At 41.4% G+C, this 13,137-nt stretch overlaps 1 protein-coding gene across 2 annotated transcripts; it reads left to right on the forward strand.

The window, feature by feature from the left end:
* The first annotated feature begins 321 nt into the window (after positions 1-321).
* On the forward strand, positions 322-8,376 carry LOC146614451 (sorting nexin-4-like). Of its 2 annotated transcripts, none has more exons than XM_085376182.1 (14): positions 322-405; positions 1,313-1,437; positions 1,613-1,751; positions 2,748-2,897; positions 3,051-3,099; positions 3,198-3,258; positions 3,917-3,989; positions 4,318-4,379; positions 4,918-4,983; positions 5,085-5,174; positions 7,179-7,278; positions 7,878-8,023; positions 8,127-8,241; positions 8,329-8,376. In XM_085376182.1, the coding sequence occupies exons 1-14, from the start codon at positions 322-324 to the stop codon at positions 8,374-8,376; spliced, it is 1,308 nt and encodes a 435-aa protein (XP_085232308.1). The 2 variants fall into 2 exon arrangements, with proteins under 2 accessions (XP_085232308.1, XP_085232307.1); XM_085376181.1 differs by having other exon boundaries at positions 3,051-3,098; positions 3,203-3,258.
* Positions 8,377-13,137: the final 4,761 nt, after the last annotated feature.

Genomic DNA, 13,137 nt, shown 5'->3' on the forward strand with positions numbered 1-13,137 from the left:
GCAAAGTGTTAATTTAAGGTTTGGTGGTGATGGTGGGAGGGGTCAGTGGCACCCTAGTTCTCACTCCAGACACACCCCTGCTTCTCCCTGAGCACCACTCATGTAGATGAAAACTAGCTTGTAGCTTGGTGTTTCCTTAAAATCGCGATTCGCTGACTAAACACACATTTCGTATTTCCATCAATATGTGACTGTGTAATCTCAGAAAATACCCGTTTTGCTTGGCACGGCTCTAACGACCACGGGACGGGGGAGTTCGAGGATGAAGGGACGTGTTGCGCATGCGCCGTGATCAACATCAACATCACGGAGAGAAAGGTGATGGCGGATGATGGAAGGGAAGAGTCGCTGGGGACTGACGATGATTCAGACCAAACGGGAGCGGATGGCAGCTTGAACAACACTGTGAGACCGTAGCTTCTCTTTATCCCGGTTGACCTGCTCATTTGTTTCGTTTTTATTTGTCATTGCGCGTTATTCAACGCTACATGGCATTTAGCGTTGACCTAAAGCTCAGGGCAGAGGCTCCTTACATACAGTCTAGCACATGCAGGACCATACACGTCAGCATATCACTGTGCTCAGTAATGTTTTTGCGTTTAACTCATTTTGCGGATATTACCATGTTAATTTGGCTATAAAAGCGGATCGCGTGCGTCATATAAACAGCTGTTAGCGTAGGGAGGAGCATGGAGCTGATGGATGATCGAGCTGCGCATGTTTTAGAGACAGCTGAAGGAAAACACAAGGTTGGAGTTGTGCATGTTCCTGGGATGCAGCGCAGTCAGAGTAGTTGTTCACCCTACGAGTCAACAAACACGAATTACTATGTGAGAGTCACGGAGTCTGTTTAAAACGTTTTTGTCTTTCATTTAAGGAACTTAATGGAATCAATTTGTCTACCTGTGTCAGGGATACACTCCGTCATCCATCCATTTTCTTCATTAATTGTCCAATTCAGGGCTGGAGCATAACCCAGCTGGCATAGGTGGGGTGCACGTCATGCATATTCAGAACATGTGACAATATCTGTGTAAAAAATAAAACTCCAGCTCTCACTTCCTCTTTGCTTTTGGTTCCTGCTCCTACCAACTCTTCGTAATTAAATTTACACCAAAAGATTTTAGTGGTATCAACTCATTCATATTTGTCATTGTAAAGAACATCAAGTGTTGAAGGATAAAACACCTTACCCGTCTGAGGCTTTGTTGTTTCACTGACTAATGTTACCTCAGCTTTTCTCACTGACTTCTGTGTTTCTTGGTTTAAGTGTCAGGGCCAAATCATGTGTTCTTTTGTTGTGTCGACTCAGATGGTGGAAGAGGGCTCGACCCTCATGCGCAGGATGGAGATCTGCGTAGCTGAGGCCGAGAAGAGGAGCGGCAAAAATGCAGTGAGCATGCAGGAGACGTTCACTGTGTACCTGATCGAAACAAGGTGAGCACAGCATGCTGTTAGCCTCTTTGGTATGAAAGGAAGTTCTGTGGGTTAAGCTGTGAGGTTTTCACACTGTATATATTTTATCTGTAATTCCTCTTGTGATGTTGCATGAATTGCATCTATTGGCTCAGCAAAAACAGAACAAAATTCTACTGTGGTCCATTCTTTAAAGGCCAATGGATGCAGTCGCTGAAGGCCATAACCCAGCCCCCGACTGCCTGTGGAGGAGGTACAGTGAGTTTGAACTGCTGCGGAACTACCTGATAGTTACCTATCCGTACATTGTGGTACCTCCTCTGCCTGAGAAGAGGGTGAGTCCAGTGTGACTTTGTTAAGTGTCTTTTAAGAAATATATAATCTAATATGACAACACAAGTGTAAGCACTTCCAGTTAACTCTGGCAATTGAAGGCTTAGTCAATATTGAGCTGAAAATCTTTGTCATTACTCATACAATACATGACACATGATTAATACCATCATAACACTGACATATAATGATTTGTCATGTATTAATCTTTTTATTGCTGAATTTTAAAATGGGTCAAAATGCAACATTAAGTTGTAGAGTAATTTCTTTGTGAAGGATGTGATGTTTCCTCCAGACCGCCTTGGCCCTGCTCATTAATCACTAATGTCACTAATGACTAGCATCCACTTAATAGCACAACCCACACTCCAAAGCAGATTCCACAGTAGGACAGAAAAGCAAACAGTGACGTGGCATCAAAGAGGATTTTTCTAGCGATAACGTTAGCAGTCAAACAAGCTAAGAGTAGCTAGCTAACTGCTACTGAATTAGCACTAGCTGCATTAGTTAGATGTAGCTAGTGCTAATTTATTTAATGAAGCATGTCTCACCAGAATATTTCATTCTTGCTTGTTAATGTTAACCAATGCTAACGTGCTTGACTTGGATGGAATGGTAAATGCACTGATTCTTATACAGCCATTTTCTACTGTCCCGGAGTACTCAAAGCGCTGTATACAACATGCCACATTCACCCAGTCACACCCATTCTCACAAGCACTGACTCTAAACTGAGTGCGGTTTAACCACATTCACACTCTGATGGATGCATCAGAGAGCAACTTGGTTAGTATCTTGCCCAAGACTGGAGGAGCAGGGATTGAACCACGAACCTTTGGATCAGTAGGGGACCTGCTCTACCGCCTGAGCTACAACTTGAATGGAGTGATCCTTTAGATAAGGGGGGTTTCTTTATATATGTAAACAGAAGCCTAGTGTCAAAAACAAATGCATGTGTGAATAGGTCGAGTGAAAATGGTTGGTCTTCATGTATACAGGCAGAGTTTGTGTGGCACAAGCTGTCTGCAGACAACATGGACCCTGACTTTGTGGAGCGACGCAGGGTTGGACTCGAGAACTTTCTTCTTCGTGTGGCTTCTCATCCAGTCCTCTGCAATGACAAGATCCTCTGCTACTTCCTCACTGAGGTACATGGTGCGGCATCTGGGCAAATTCAGCTGATCTTTTATAGATGAACTCCTGAAGTGTAACTAACCTGTTCTTCTGTGTGTGTGTGTGTGTGTGTGTGTGTGTGTGTGTGTGTGTGTGTGTTTGTGTTTGTGTGTGTGTGTGTGTGTCAGGAGCATGGCTGGAAAGAAGCGGTGTACGAGACAGGATTTCAGGCAAAGGTACTGGACATTTGCGAGCATCTGTTGCTGAACTCGTACTAACAGTTGTGCAGATATTCTCAGTGTTCAGTAAGTGTAAATATCTCCTGGAACTCCTTTTGCAGGCTGATTCCAGGCTCAGGGCTCTCAGTGCCACCTTCAGAGTGAGGAATCCAGATAAGTAAGTTGCTGTTTTAATAAGAGACTTATTTTCTTTTTGTAAAAACATTTAATTTAAAGCATCAACACAGAAATAAGACAGACTCTGCCACCACTCAGCCAGAAGCCTAAACTAAATGTCCACAGATACGCAAACTAGTGTGTGTCTGTGGGTGTGCACAGACACACACTAGTTTGGACCTTCCTGCATGTTTAAGCCCAGTCTTTGATGATTTCTGAGATATTTTTAAGTAACCAATAAGGGATTTTCACATAAAAAACAATAACATTCATTTTTATGACTAATGCAACGCAAAAATTGTTTCCCATTGCATTGAGCAAAGCACAGTGTCCACTGGCCAGGGAGCGAACGGCAGGGTATGACATACTCTCGCATGAGCAATAGAAATGCAGGATGATAGCAGTGTGCATGTGATGCATGTCAAGACCATGAGCGACTTCAAACCACGACGTAGTGCAGGCCGATCATCAGCTGCAAGATACGTTTTAGGCTGTTTGTGCAACCTAGCAGTTCCCACAGTGCACGCCACTTTGTGTGCGGAAGGACCTTTAGGCACTTGGTGGTCATTTGCATCGATGTTGTTCTTCGTAAGGAGCTGATCAAACGAAATAAAAATATGAATCTTGTGTAAATGTGTCTCTCTTCTTTTATCACTCAGATGCTTCATGGAGATGAAGCATTACAGCGATGAGCTGCAGTCTCACACATCTCAGCTGCTCCGAGCACGAGCAGTAAGTCTCACTTTTGCCTGTCTCACACACACACACACACACACACACACACACACACACACACACACACACACACACACACACACACACACTGAATCTTTTGCCCCTTGGAAATATCTGAAGCCAGTTCTAAACACAACAGTGACATCTTCATCATCCAGCCTCAGACATGATGAGGTGAACTTGTTTTCAAAGATTTACATTGTGATTACAGCTGCTTAAAAATCAATGAGTCACTTATACTGAACTTCAAAAATAACAGTGAAAGTTCGTCCTTAACCTCAGGAACATTAAGGTTAACAAACATCCTTCTGTGTGTCTCTTGTAGAGGGTTGCTGACCGACTGTACGGTGTTTTTAAAGTTCATGGAAACTATGGACGAGTCTTCAGGTTTGACAAGTTTATTATGCATCTGCAAGGCTAAGAAAAATGTACTGATCGTTAATTTGTTCAAGTTTCATTGCCTAATTTCTCATTCTCTCAGTTGGTTTTAATACAAATCCTGAGTTTTAGCTTCACAAGCTGCACCATCTGTCCTTATATCCTCAAACTGGAGCCAATTTGGGGTTTTAACTAAACAATCTACTGGCAATGTTTACTTGAGTATATGTAGAACGCATGTTCACATTATGTATGTTTTTGTCTTCTTTGTTCCTGTGTGAAGCCGAGTGGCAGAGGCGTTTTTGGATGATAGCGTGGTTTTGTTGCGCTGTCACACATAGTGTGGGCCGGTTTGCAGTGTAGAGATGAATGGCTCTAACGATGTATCTAGTAACAGAGTAACAGACTCTTCTAACCCTGCTCACGTGCCGTTTTGTGTTAAGTAAAAGGAAAGAAAACGTCATTTTTAAGATACTGTGTTGTCAGATGTTGCACTGGGTGGCGTACTGTTTATACTTATGTGTGCACATCCATGTCTTCACTGCAGTGAGTGGAGTGCCATTGAAAAAGAGATGGGAGATGGACTGCAAAGTGCGGGTCATCATATGGATGCGTACGTTTCCCTGACATAGATTTACCACATAGTGCTACAGATGTTACCACCAGCTGTGTTTCTGCTGAAGTGAGATCTTGTGTTTTGTCACATGGTTGCAGATATGCTGCTTCAATAGATGACATCCTAGAGGAGGAGGAACACTATGCAGACCAGCTGAAAGAATATCTTTTCTATGCCGAAGCTCTGAGGTAAGACCAAACTGCAACACCGAGCGATTTTCCAGCAGCTGCTCCGTGTTAGCCTGTTTTACCCATTCCAAAGCCAGTTTCAGTATTTGTTAGGAATCATTGTTGGAGTATCCAGTTGTGCACAAGTTGCAATGATTTAGCTGTTGATCTGTAATAAAGTTGAAGAATCTAAGGTGTTCCTTCTTCGTTATTCCGTCTACTTTGTACCAGTACCACAGCTCCACAGCACGATGCTAACACCGCTGCTCTTTACAGCTGCCAGTGTTTTAGGTCTGAAAGCCTCACCTTTGCTCCTCCAAACATCCCTCCTGTCATTGTGGCCAAATAGCTCAGTCTTTGTCTTGTTTAACCAGAGAACATTTCTCCACGAGGCATCTGGCATGTCCACATGGGCAGCGGGACATTTCAGTCAGGTTTGAAGATCTTTGAACTGACAATGTTGGAATAAGCAGTTGTTGAGGAACCTTCCTACTTTCTTAGATTTTTACTCAGTTCCTTGGACTTTAAATGGTAAATGGCCTGTATTTGTATAGCGCTTTACTAGTCCCTAAGGACCCCAAAGCGCTTTACACAACCAGTCATCCACCCATTCACACACACAGTCACACACTGGTGATGGCAGCTACTTTCCTATTGTTCTGAAGATCGGTCAATCCAGTGAGTGCTGCCAAAACAATGATATGTTTTATATATATGCTATTCTAACATGTTGATGTGCACGTGTAGAGTTTTAAAATCAGAGTCTTACAGTCTAATAGCCACAGGTTGGAGCTGGGCGATAGAACGATAACGATATGTGTTGCAAAATAACTTTTTCTCGACAGAAAAATTAAACTGTCGCGATAGACCTCGCCGCTCTTGTCCTCTTAAAAAGAAAAAAGAACAGCCAATCCAAATTAAGTAGCGCAGAGCCGAACCAATCACAGCCGCAGCGTCACGTCAGGTGACTTGTTACGTACAGCACAAGTGCCAAGCCGCACATGTGTATTTGTTTGGGAAGCAGCCAGCCGCCGTGCCGCCCGGGTAACGGAGGAAATGAGTGTGCCGACTAGAAAAATCAACCGAGCGTGACCGAAGGTTACCGAAGAGAAAACAGATGATGGTTCCAACGCCGGAGAGATTGTTGAACGGAAGAGCCAAAGAAGTCCCGTAGTGTGAAGGTATTTCTGCTATTTCAAGTCTGACAAAAACAGAGCAGCGCGCACTGTAAATGTGCCGAAAGCAAGTCTGGAAATACAATAAAGCGGTGCAGCTCAGTCTCTGACTGGAAGCGCTGATTCGTCATTCGGCTTTTGTCAGACTAAAGTAACTGTTAAAACTGTTTGAAAAGCTCAGCTATACAACAAGGAGAGATTGAGAATTTCCTTTTAGTTCTCAGTTTATTTGATATTGACAAAAGTTAGTCAGTTTTGTCTGTTCTTCTGTAAAACAAACTAAGATTTATTTTTAGAATTAATATTTTGTTTCTAAGTGGAATTGACAGTTTAGTCTGTTTCGTTTGTTCTATTTTGAAACTTAAACGCTTTAGCGGCTGCCTTTTGTGTAGTTTGCAATATTTGCCTTTATTTATCTGAAAAAGTCTCATGTTCCTTAAGTACATCTACCCTGTTGAACTTATTATGGGAAATAAATATTTAAATCAAAACAAGCTGCTGATTATTTCACATTTTACTTGTGAGCAACGGCACATTTAAATCTTACAAATAGTTATTTGGCTGATATCGTGATAGATATCGTTATCGCCTGAAATGAAAAAAAACATATATCGCCCAGCTCTACCGCAGGTAAAAAGGCTCTCCTCTGTGGGCCAATGAGCCTTTTACTGCGTAGGCTGTGGTGATGGATTCTCCATGATGCTGAAGAGCATCTCAGAGTCAGATGTAGCATGTGTCACATATGTCTATGTATCTCTCCTCTTTTTCGTTCCTCTACAATGCCAAAGGCTCCTGTTTGAACATGCAGCATGTAGTTCATGATGCATTCTTGTGTATTTCGCTCTGGCAGGGCAGTGTGCAGGAAACATGAGCTGACCCAGTTTGAGCTGGAGATGGCCTCGCAGGATCTCATCTCGAAGAAGCAGCAGCGTGAAGAGCTGGCTACAGGGGTACACTGCTCATGTTCTACATGTATTCCTTTTCCTTGCCTGTTAACACTTACACACGGCTACATAGGAAACATATATGGAATCCTTCACATTGCAGATGTGTGATTTACCTATCTGTGAATTAAAGGCAGAACAAGATGGTGAGCTTTTGGGACTGTGTTATGTCTTTAACTTTTGGACCAAGCGCAGAGCTTGGAAACTTCAGGTTTATCGCTGAGTTTGTATACCTGGGTAAATCCAAGCAGACCAGTCTGAAGCTGTGGACTCCCAGTAGGTTCCCAGTTTGCTGAACCATAATTTCCCCAGTAGAGGACAGAGCCAAAGCTTTGTCACTGTGCTTTGAGCATCCATCTCTGCTTTTTACACATTCATTCTGATAGAAACTTGTCATTCCAAGTAACTGAACACCCATCAGCTGCAGGATAAGACGTGCTTATAGGAAACTGCATGCCAGAAACCTGATCCATGAAAATACTGACGCTCTTCAGTTGCACTTGAGCAAAGATTAAAATGTTAAAGATTCCGAGTTTGAGGAGGATCTAGTTTTAGGAGACACCTGCAATTTTCAGTGTTGTCCCTTCTCCCCTTCACCTCCTCAGATCGTGCGGACATTCTCCTTCAAAGGCATGACCAACAAGCTTTTTGGACAAGAAGCACCTGAGCAGAGGGAGGCCAGGCTGAAGCTGCTGGAGGATCTGATAGCAGAGGGTGAAGAGACTGTCAAGGAGAAAACGATTGAGCGCGCGTGAGTGTTGAAAGCTGCCTGGTGTGGGAAGGTTTTGGGTAAAAGCAGTTGGAAATGTTTCGAGATCGACGCGGATTTAAAGATGATATATCTTTGACTGCAGAGAGCACGTGGAAAAGGCCTGGGTGGATATCCAGCGCTTCAAGGAGCAGAAAGACAAAGACCTACGGGAAGCTCTCATCAACTACGCTGTCATGCAGATCAGCATGTGCAAGAAGGTACGTCGCACATCAGCTAGCTAAGGTTGAAAGGAAAACTGGCACTCAAGTTTACTGGATGATTTTGTTTCTGCTCCCTAACTGCAGGGAATCCAGGTTTGGAGCAATGCCAAGGAATGTTTCCTCAAGATGTGAGGCTGAGGAAATATCCCGAAGATTTTCTCCCTCTAGGATGATTCTGGGAAAATGACGCCAGGAGGCGGTGGATCATTCAAAGACCTGAACACTGGAGTGTAATATTCCCAGACTTAACTGAGACGTTTTTTCTAACTTTAAACTGGTGCTTTGCTTCTTTCAGTTTTTAAAGCTGGATAACTGCTGATGGGATGGGTGAGTATGCTTTGGGGCAGATAAAGTCATGTTTGGCAAAGAAATGTAAGAATACGTGGTGTTTAGATCCACACATAAACCTTGGTGGAATCTCAGGCACCTTTGTTTTATCCACTTTATGAGTTCAAATTCTGCATTGGACCATCCCATAGGTTTGATTTATGTTGAAACCTGTCAACTGAACCAAAGTGCAGTTTGTTTCATTTTTGTGAAAGTAAAGTAGGCATAAACATAGTGAAACGATAAAGTAACTTCACCTGATAACTGATGATTCCAAACCTTCCCCTGGATTTTGTGCCTTTTGAAGCATTTTTAATGTTTGTGTGACACAGACTGAGGTTGGATGAGTGAAATACAAGAATATTATTGATGTGCTTTTAATCACTAACGAGCAGCTGTGTCTTTATGTAGCGCTTTTGCAGGTCATGAATGCAGCCTGCTAACTAAGCTTGCTACTCGTAGTTGCAGCATTCCTCGCATTCCAGTCTCTCTTTTTTCTCCGTTTTTCTACATGGAAGCAGAAAAACATCAAAATCAGTTGATTTTATCTACAGTCTTTGGTTACAACATGAATAAATGTTTACAGGGATGTATATTTTGCCATGTGGAATAATAAAACTACCGCTCCAAAGCGTCCTACAGCTCACACTGCTAAAGTTGCCTTTCCATCATGGTGTCAGACATTTCTGTCGTATATCTCTCATTATATCTCAGTGGGGACCAGTGCTACCAGGCAACAGTGTGTCATGTTTTTTCTTGGTCTGAACCAACTGAACTACACGTGTGAAGGGAGCTGACTGGTCAGAATATTGAGGTTATATAAAGCACATGTATTGGACTAATGAAGCCAGAGTCCATGTTGTACTGTACAAATACAAAATGTTAATTTTAAAACAACCAAAGTCACATTACGTTTTCTCTTGCTCTGTCTGTAAAAGGAAGAGGCTACAGGATGTTGAAGTAGCGACAACACATACGTGCTTAACAATTTATTAGACCACCACCCAATGTGAGGTGTGTGCCACAGCTAACGGGTAGATTAACGACTAATTACCGAAATCCTTTTTAGATTTCTGCTATGGTTAACGCACACGTATGCACAAGCTCTTTAACTGAAACAATCGTTTTTAATGCTGATGTATCATTTTTGTTTTTTCCATGAATTTTTAAACTAATATTTTTTTTTCAAAAAAACAACCAAAAAATGTTAAATACTAAAATTGTCAACAAATTTTTTGACAATGCAAAATTGCAGTTATTCACTTTTGTTCCTTAACAGACAAAAATGTTTTATTGTTTGAATTGATGCTTAATACATTTGTACGTTCCTGCGCTGGCTCAAATTTATGACAGGTCTAATAAATGTGTTGAGCTCTGTATGATATCCCTCTGGGATCAATAAAGTCTCTCTGATTCTGATCTAACGATATCTTTGACTGAAACTCTCTGAAGGTTTTGTCTTCGATATTCGGTGTATAATTTAAACAACATGTGATTTGTTGGAAATGCTTGCCAGCACTAAAAGCTTTGTGAGTGCGATGTTTCCTTTTGAAGCTGAGTGAAGGTGTAGCCCCTGTTTGGTCTGTTTGAATAAAAAGGGTTGACACTGCAAACTGTATCTTTGTTCATTTTGATGGTTTAAATCATTTTTGGTGATGGTGCTGGTGACTGTGAGCAGAACTGTTTTGTCATCGGCATCATATCAAAGCCAATTTACCAGCACAGTTCCACTTCCTGTGAATCCCATTGTACAAAATTCCCAGTTGTACAATTGGCTGCAATGCAAACAGCTAAAACAATAATTTGCCCTTGTATATAGGCTAAGAGTTGACATTTGATATTAGTTTTTCACAAATACACTATCAAAAATACACGAGGACTGAAAACAATACTTTTGTCCTACAATGCCTGTAATGTGTTTTTGTTTGTTTATGTTTTTACAAATAATCATAGAACATAAAACACTAACATTTAGCTAATGCATGCAGACTGTTCAGTTGAGATGCCTTTCACCTGGGCACATAAACCACGTAGAATTGTAAAGGCACAGTTACAGAAACCCACCTCAGAGGGCGGATTAGGCCTCCCAGTTTTCAGGAATGTTATTGGGCTTGCAATGCCAGAACGTGGGTTTTCTGGAATAATGCTTCAGCTGTTCCTGCGGTTCAGAAGGGATGCGGTCCTTCCTGGCCTTTTATAGAGGCGCACATACCTGAATCCATTTTTAGTACATCGCTTGATGCTATTCTGTTTTCTAAACCTACCGTACCTACCAAACTTCAGAGTAAAGATTTTGTCCTTGGTCACTCAGTCAGGATCTTAAAGCAAGTTAGGGATGCTCTGTGCCTTCCAGACCTATCATATTTTACCCCCGTAACTTAAAACCTTTCTCTTTCACTTGGCTTGATGGACCCCGTGTATAAGCATTGGTCAGATTTAGGTCTTCACACTATTAAGCACGTCTACATCGACAATTGTTTGCTTCATTTGCTCAGCAGCAATCAAATTTATGCTCCCCTCTGCTCATTTATTTCAACATTTACAAATCAGGAACTTATCAGGAATTTTGTTAAACAGTCTTTCTCCCATCTGGATCAGCCCCTTGCTCATAGTGACTTTTATTATCATTATTATTACCTAATCAGCCAGTTTACTACACGTTGTACACTTACAGCACCACAGCAGAGATGCTTGGTTAAGGACATGGAAGCAGAGATATTGGACGCTTGATGGGCCAATGAAATGCCAGATTACAACTTATATTATATGTTAAATATGTTTAACATATATAACCTGATTTATGGCTTAAGAGTAAAGCTAGATAGTATAATTGCAGTGCTAGGCTGCTCCCTAACCTCATTGGCAGTTCTGCAGCACTATATACATATGAACAGTATTAACAGAGAGAAATTAAATAAAATGTACAAATATACAAACTGGTGTTAAAAAAAAAGTAAATATGTAATAAATAGTGTTATGTATATACAGTTGGGTTATTGCACATAGAATATGGTATTGCACAGTGGTGGTTCATAGAGGGAAATGTGTTATCGGTGCATGTGTGAGTTCAGGGTGGTTATAGCCTTTGGGAAGAAACTTCTTGCGTCTGTGGGTTTTTGTGCTGATGCACCTGTAGTGCTGTAGAAACTCTTCTGGACTCTGTGGACTCTCTGTTGCCCTGTCTAACGAACACAGAAGATCTTCTTCAGACTCTTGCATTTCTCCTGTACTTTTGATTTGGACTGACTAAGCTTTGTGGGGTTTGTTTGGTTGTTGTTTTTTTCTTTCTTTTGTCTTGTGTGATTTGATGTAATTTTGAACTTAAGGTCTTATAAATAAACTTAAACATTCACTGTTCAATCCTTTGATATCCATGAATTTGAAACACTTCTTGAGGCTATTACATCAAAGTGTGAATGCTTACACTGGGAACATTAAAGCAAAACTTTTCTGTCTTTTTTAAGGATGTTTCAAAACCAATATTTGCAGAAATAATGCAATTTGTTGTTGTTATTATTATTATTGGAGCTATTACAAATTATTAAACTGCTGCTGAAGCAGTTTTCATTGAATAAAAACTGAGCTGAGAGTGCTCCACCTGTCCACCCGGAGTCTGCTTCTGTCTTGGTGACACAGGTCTGTCAGTTTGGTTTAGGGATTTGATTCTGGCTTTGGGTGAGAGGGGGCCTGCTTTCAAATTCCATAGGAGACCATGTGGTCCTTAGTTAACTCTATGAAAATTTATGCAGTCCTTGTTTAGTTAGCAATTGATCCAGGTCTCATCAGTGTTTTACCTATGTTACCGGCAGCTGCTGTTCACTGATCACCTTATTTAGGGTCAAATGTGAGAAGAAGTTTCCAAAATACAAGAAAAAAATAATTCAAACAAATGAATTCTCAGTTAAAAGCTCTGTTACATCCAGTTTGGTGAGCAATATAGTGTTCTGATTCTTACAGTCCTACCTGAGAAGAAATGACCTGCTCTCATTATACAGAGTGAACAAATAAAAGAAACAATGAGACCTCTCATCCAAGAGGCTTCTTCAGTTCTAAAAGCAAAGGGCTGCTTTTTTAACACTAACAGGAGTTATCCCTTAAAGAAGTCCCATCATTTTTCTGTACAATGACCTGACAACTAAGAACAGACAGACAGCATCTACTATCTTTTAGGAACTACTGGGATTTGAGCCCAGGACCTCCTGCTTACTATATTGCTTTCTAGGCTGGCACTTTAACCAACTTAGCCACAGTGCAACCTAACCTCCCACAAAGATACGTAGCTAATCAACACTGAGAAATCAGGTATGTAAAAGCTCTGCGCTACAACCAGATCATCAGGATAACAGTCTGGTGAGGAGTAGTGGTGGAGACCAGGAGTGCATGCCAAAAGTACCTATGATCTCCAATTCCTAACCTCTTTGAAAAGTTGGTAGGGCATTTGTTAAGGACGTAAGAAAAGGGAAGAGACATTCAGTGAGCTAACTTTAATCTGAGTTTAGTTAATCTAGAGTTTAGCTCCTAAATGAGGTTTTCTGTTGCTCTCCTCGGTGTCGGTTCTCAAGCTTT

The sequence above is a fragment of the Diplotaxodon limnothrissa genome, linkage group LG17 (genome assembly GCF_057381915.1).
Source record: "Diplotaxodon limnothrissa isolate DT_005_m linkage group LG17, D_limnothrissa_male_GT1.1, whole genome shotgun sequence".
NCBI classification, from domain to species: Eukaryota; Metazoa; Chordata; class Actinopteri; order Cichliformes; family Cichlidae; genus Diplotaxodon; species Diplotaxodon limnothrissa.

Bases quoted from the DNA above. Each gene is read 5' to 3' on its own strand.
- LOC146614451 (XM_085376182.1), top strand. From the start codon at position 322: ATGGCGGATGATGGAAGGGAAGAGTCGCTGGGGACTGACGATGATTCA. The intron at 1,438-1,612 runs GTGAGCACAGCA...CATTCTTTAAAG, and splicing joins GTGTACCTGATCGAAACAAG to GCCAATGGATGCAGTCGCTG. The intron at 5,175-7,178 runs GTAAGACCAAAC...TCGCTCTGGCAG, and splicing joins TTCTATGCCGAAGCTCTGAG to GGCAGTGTGCAGGAAACATG.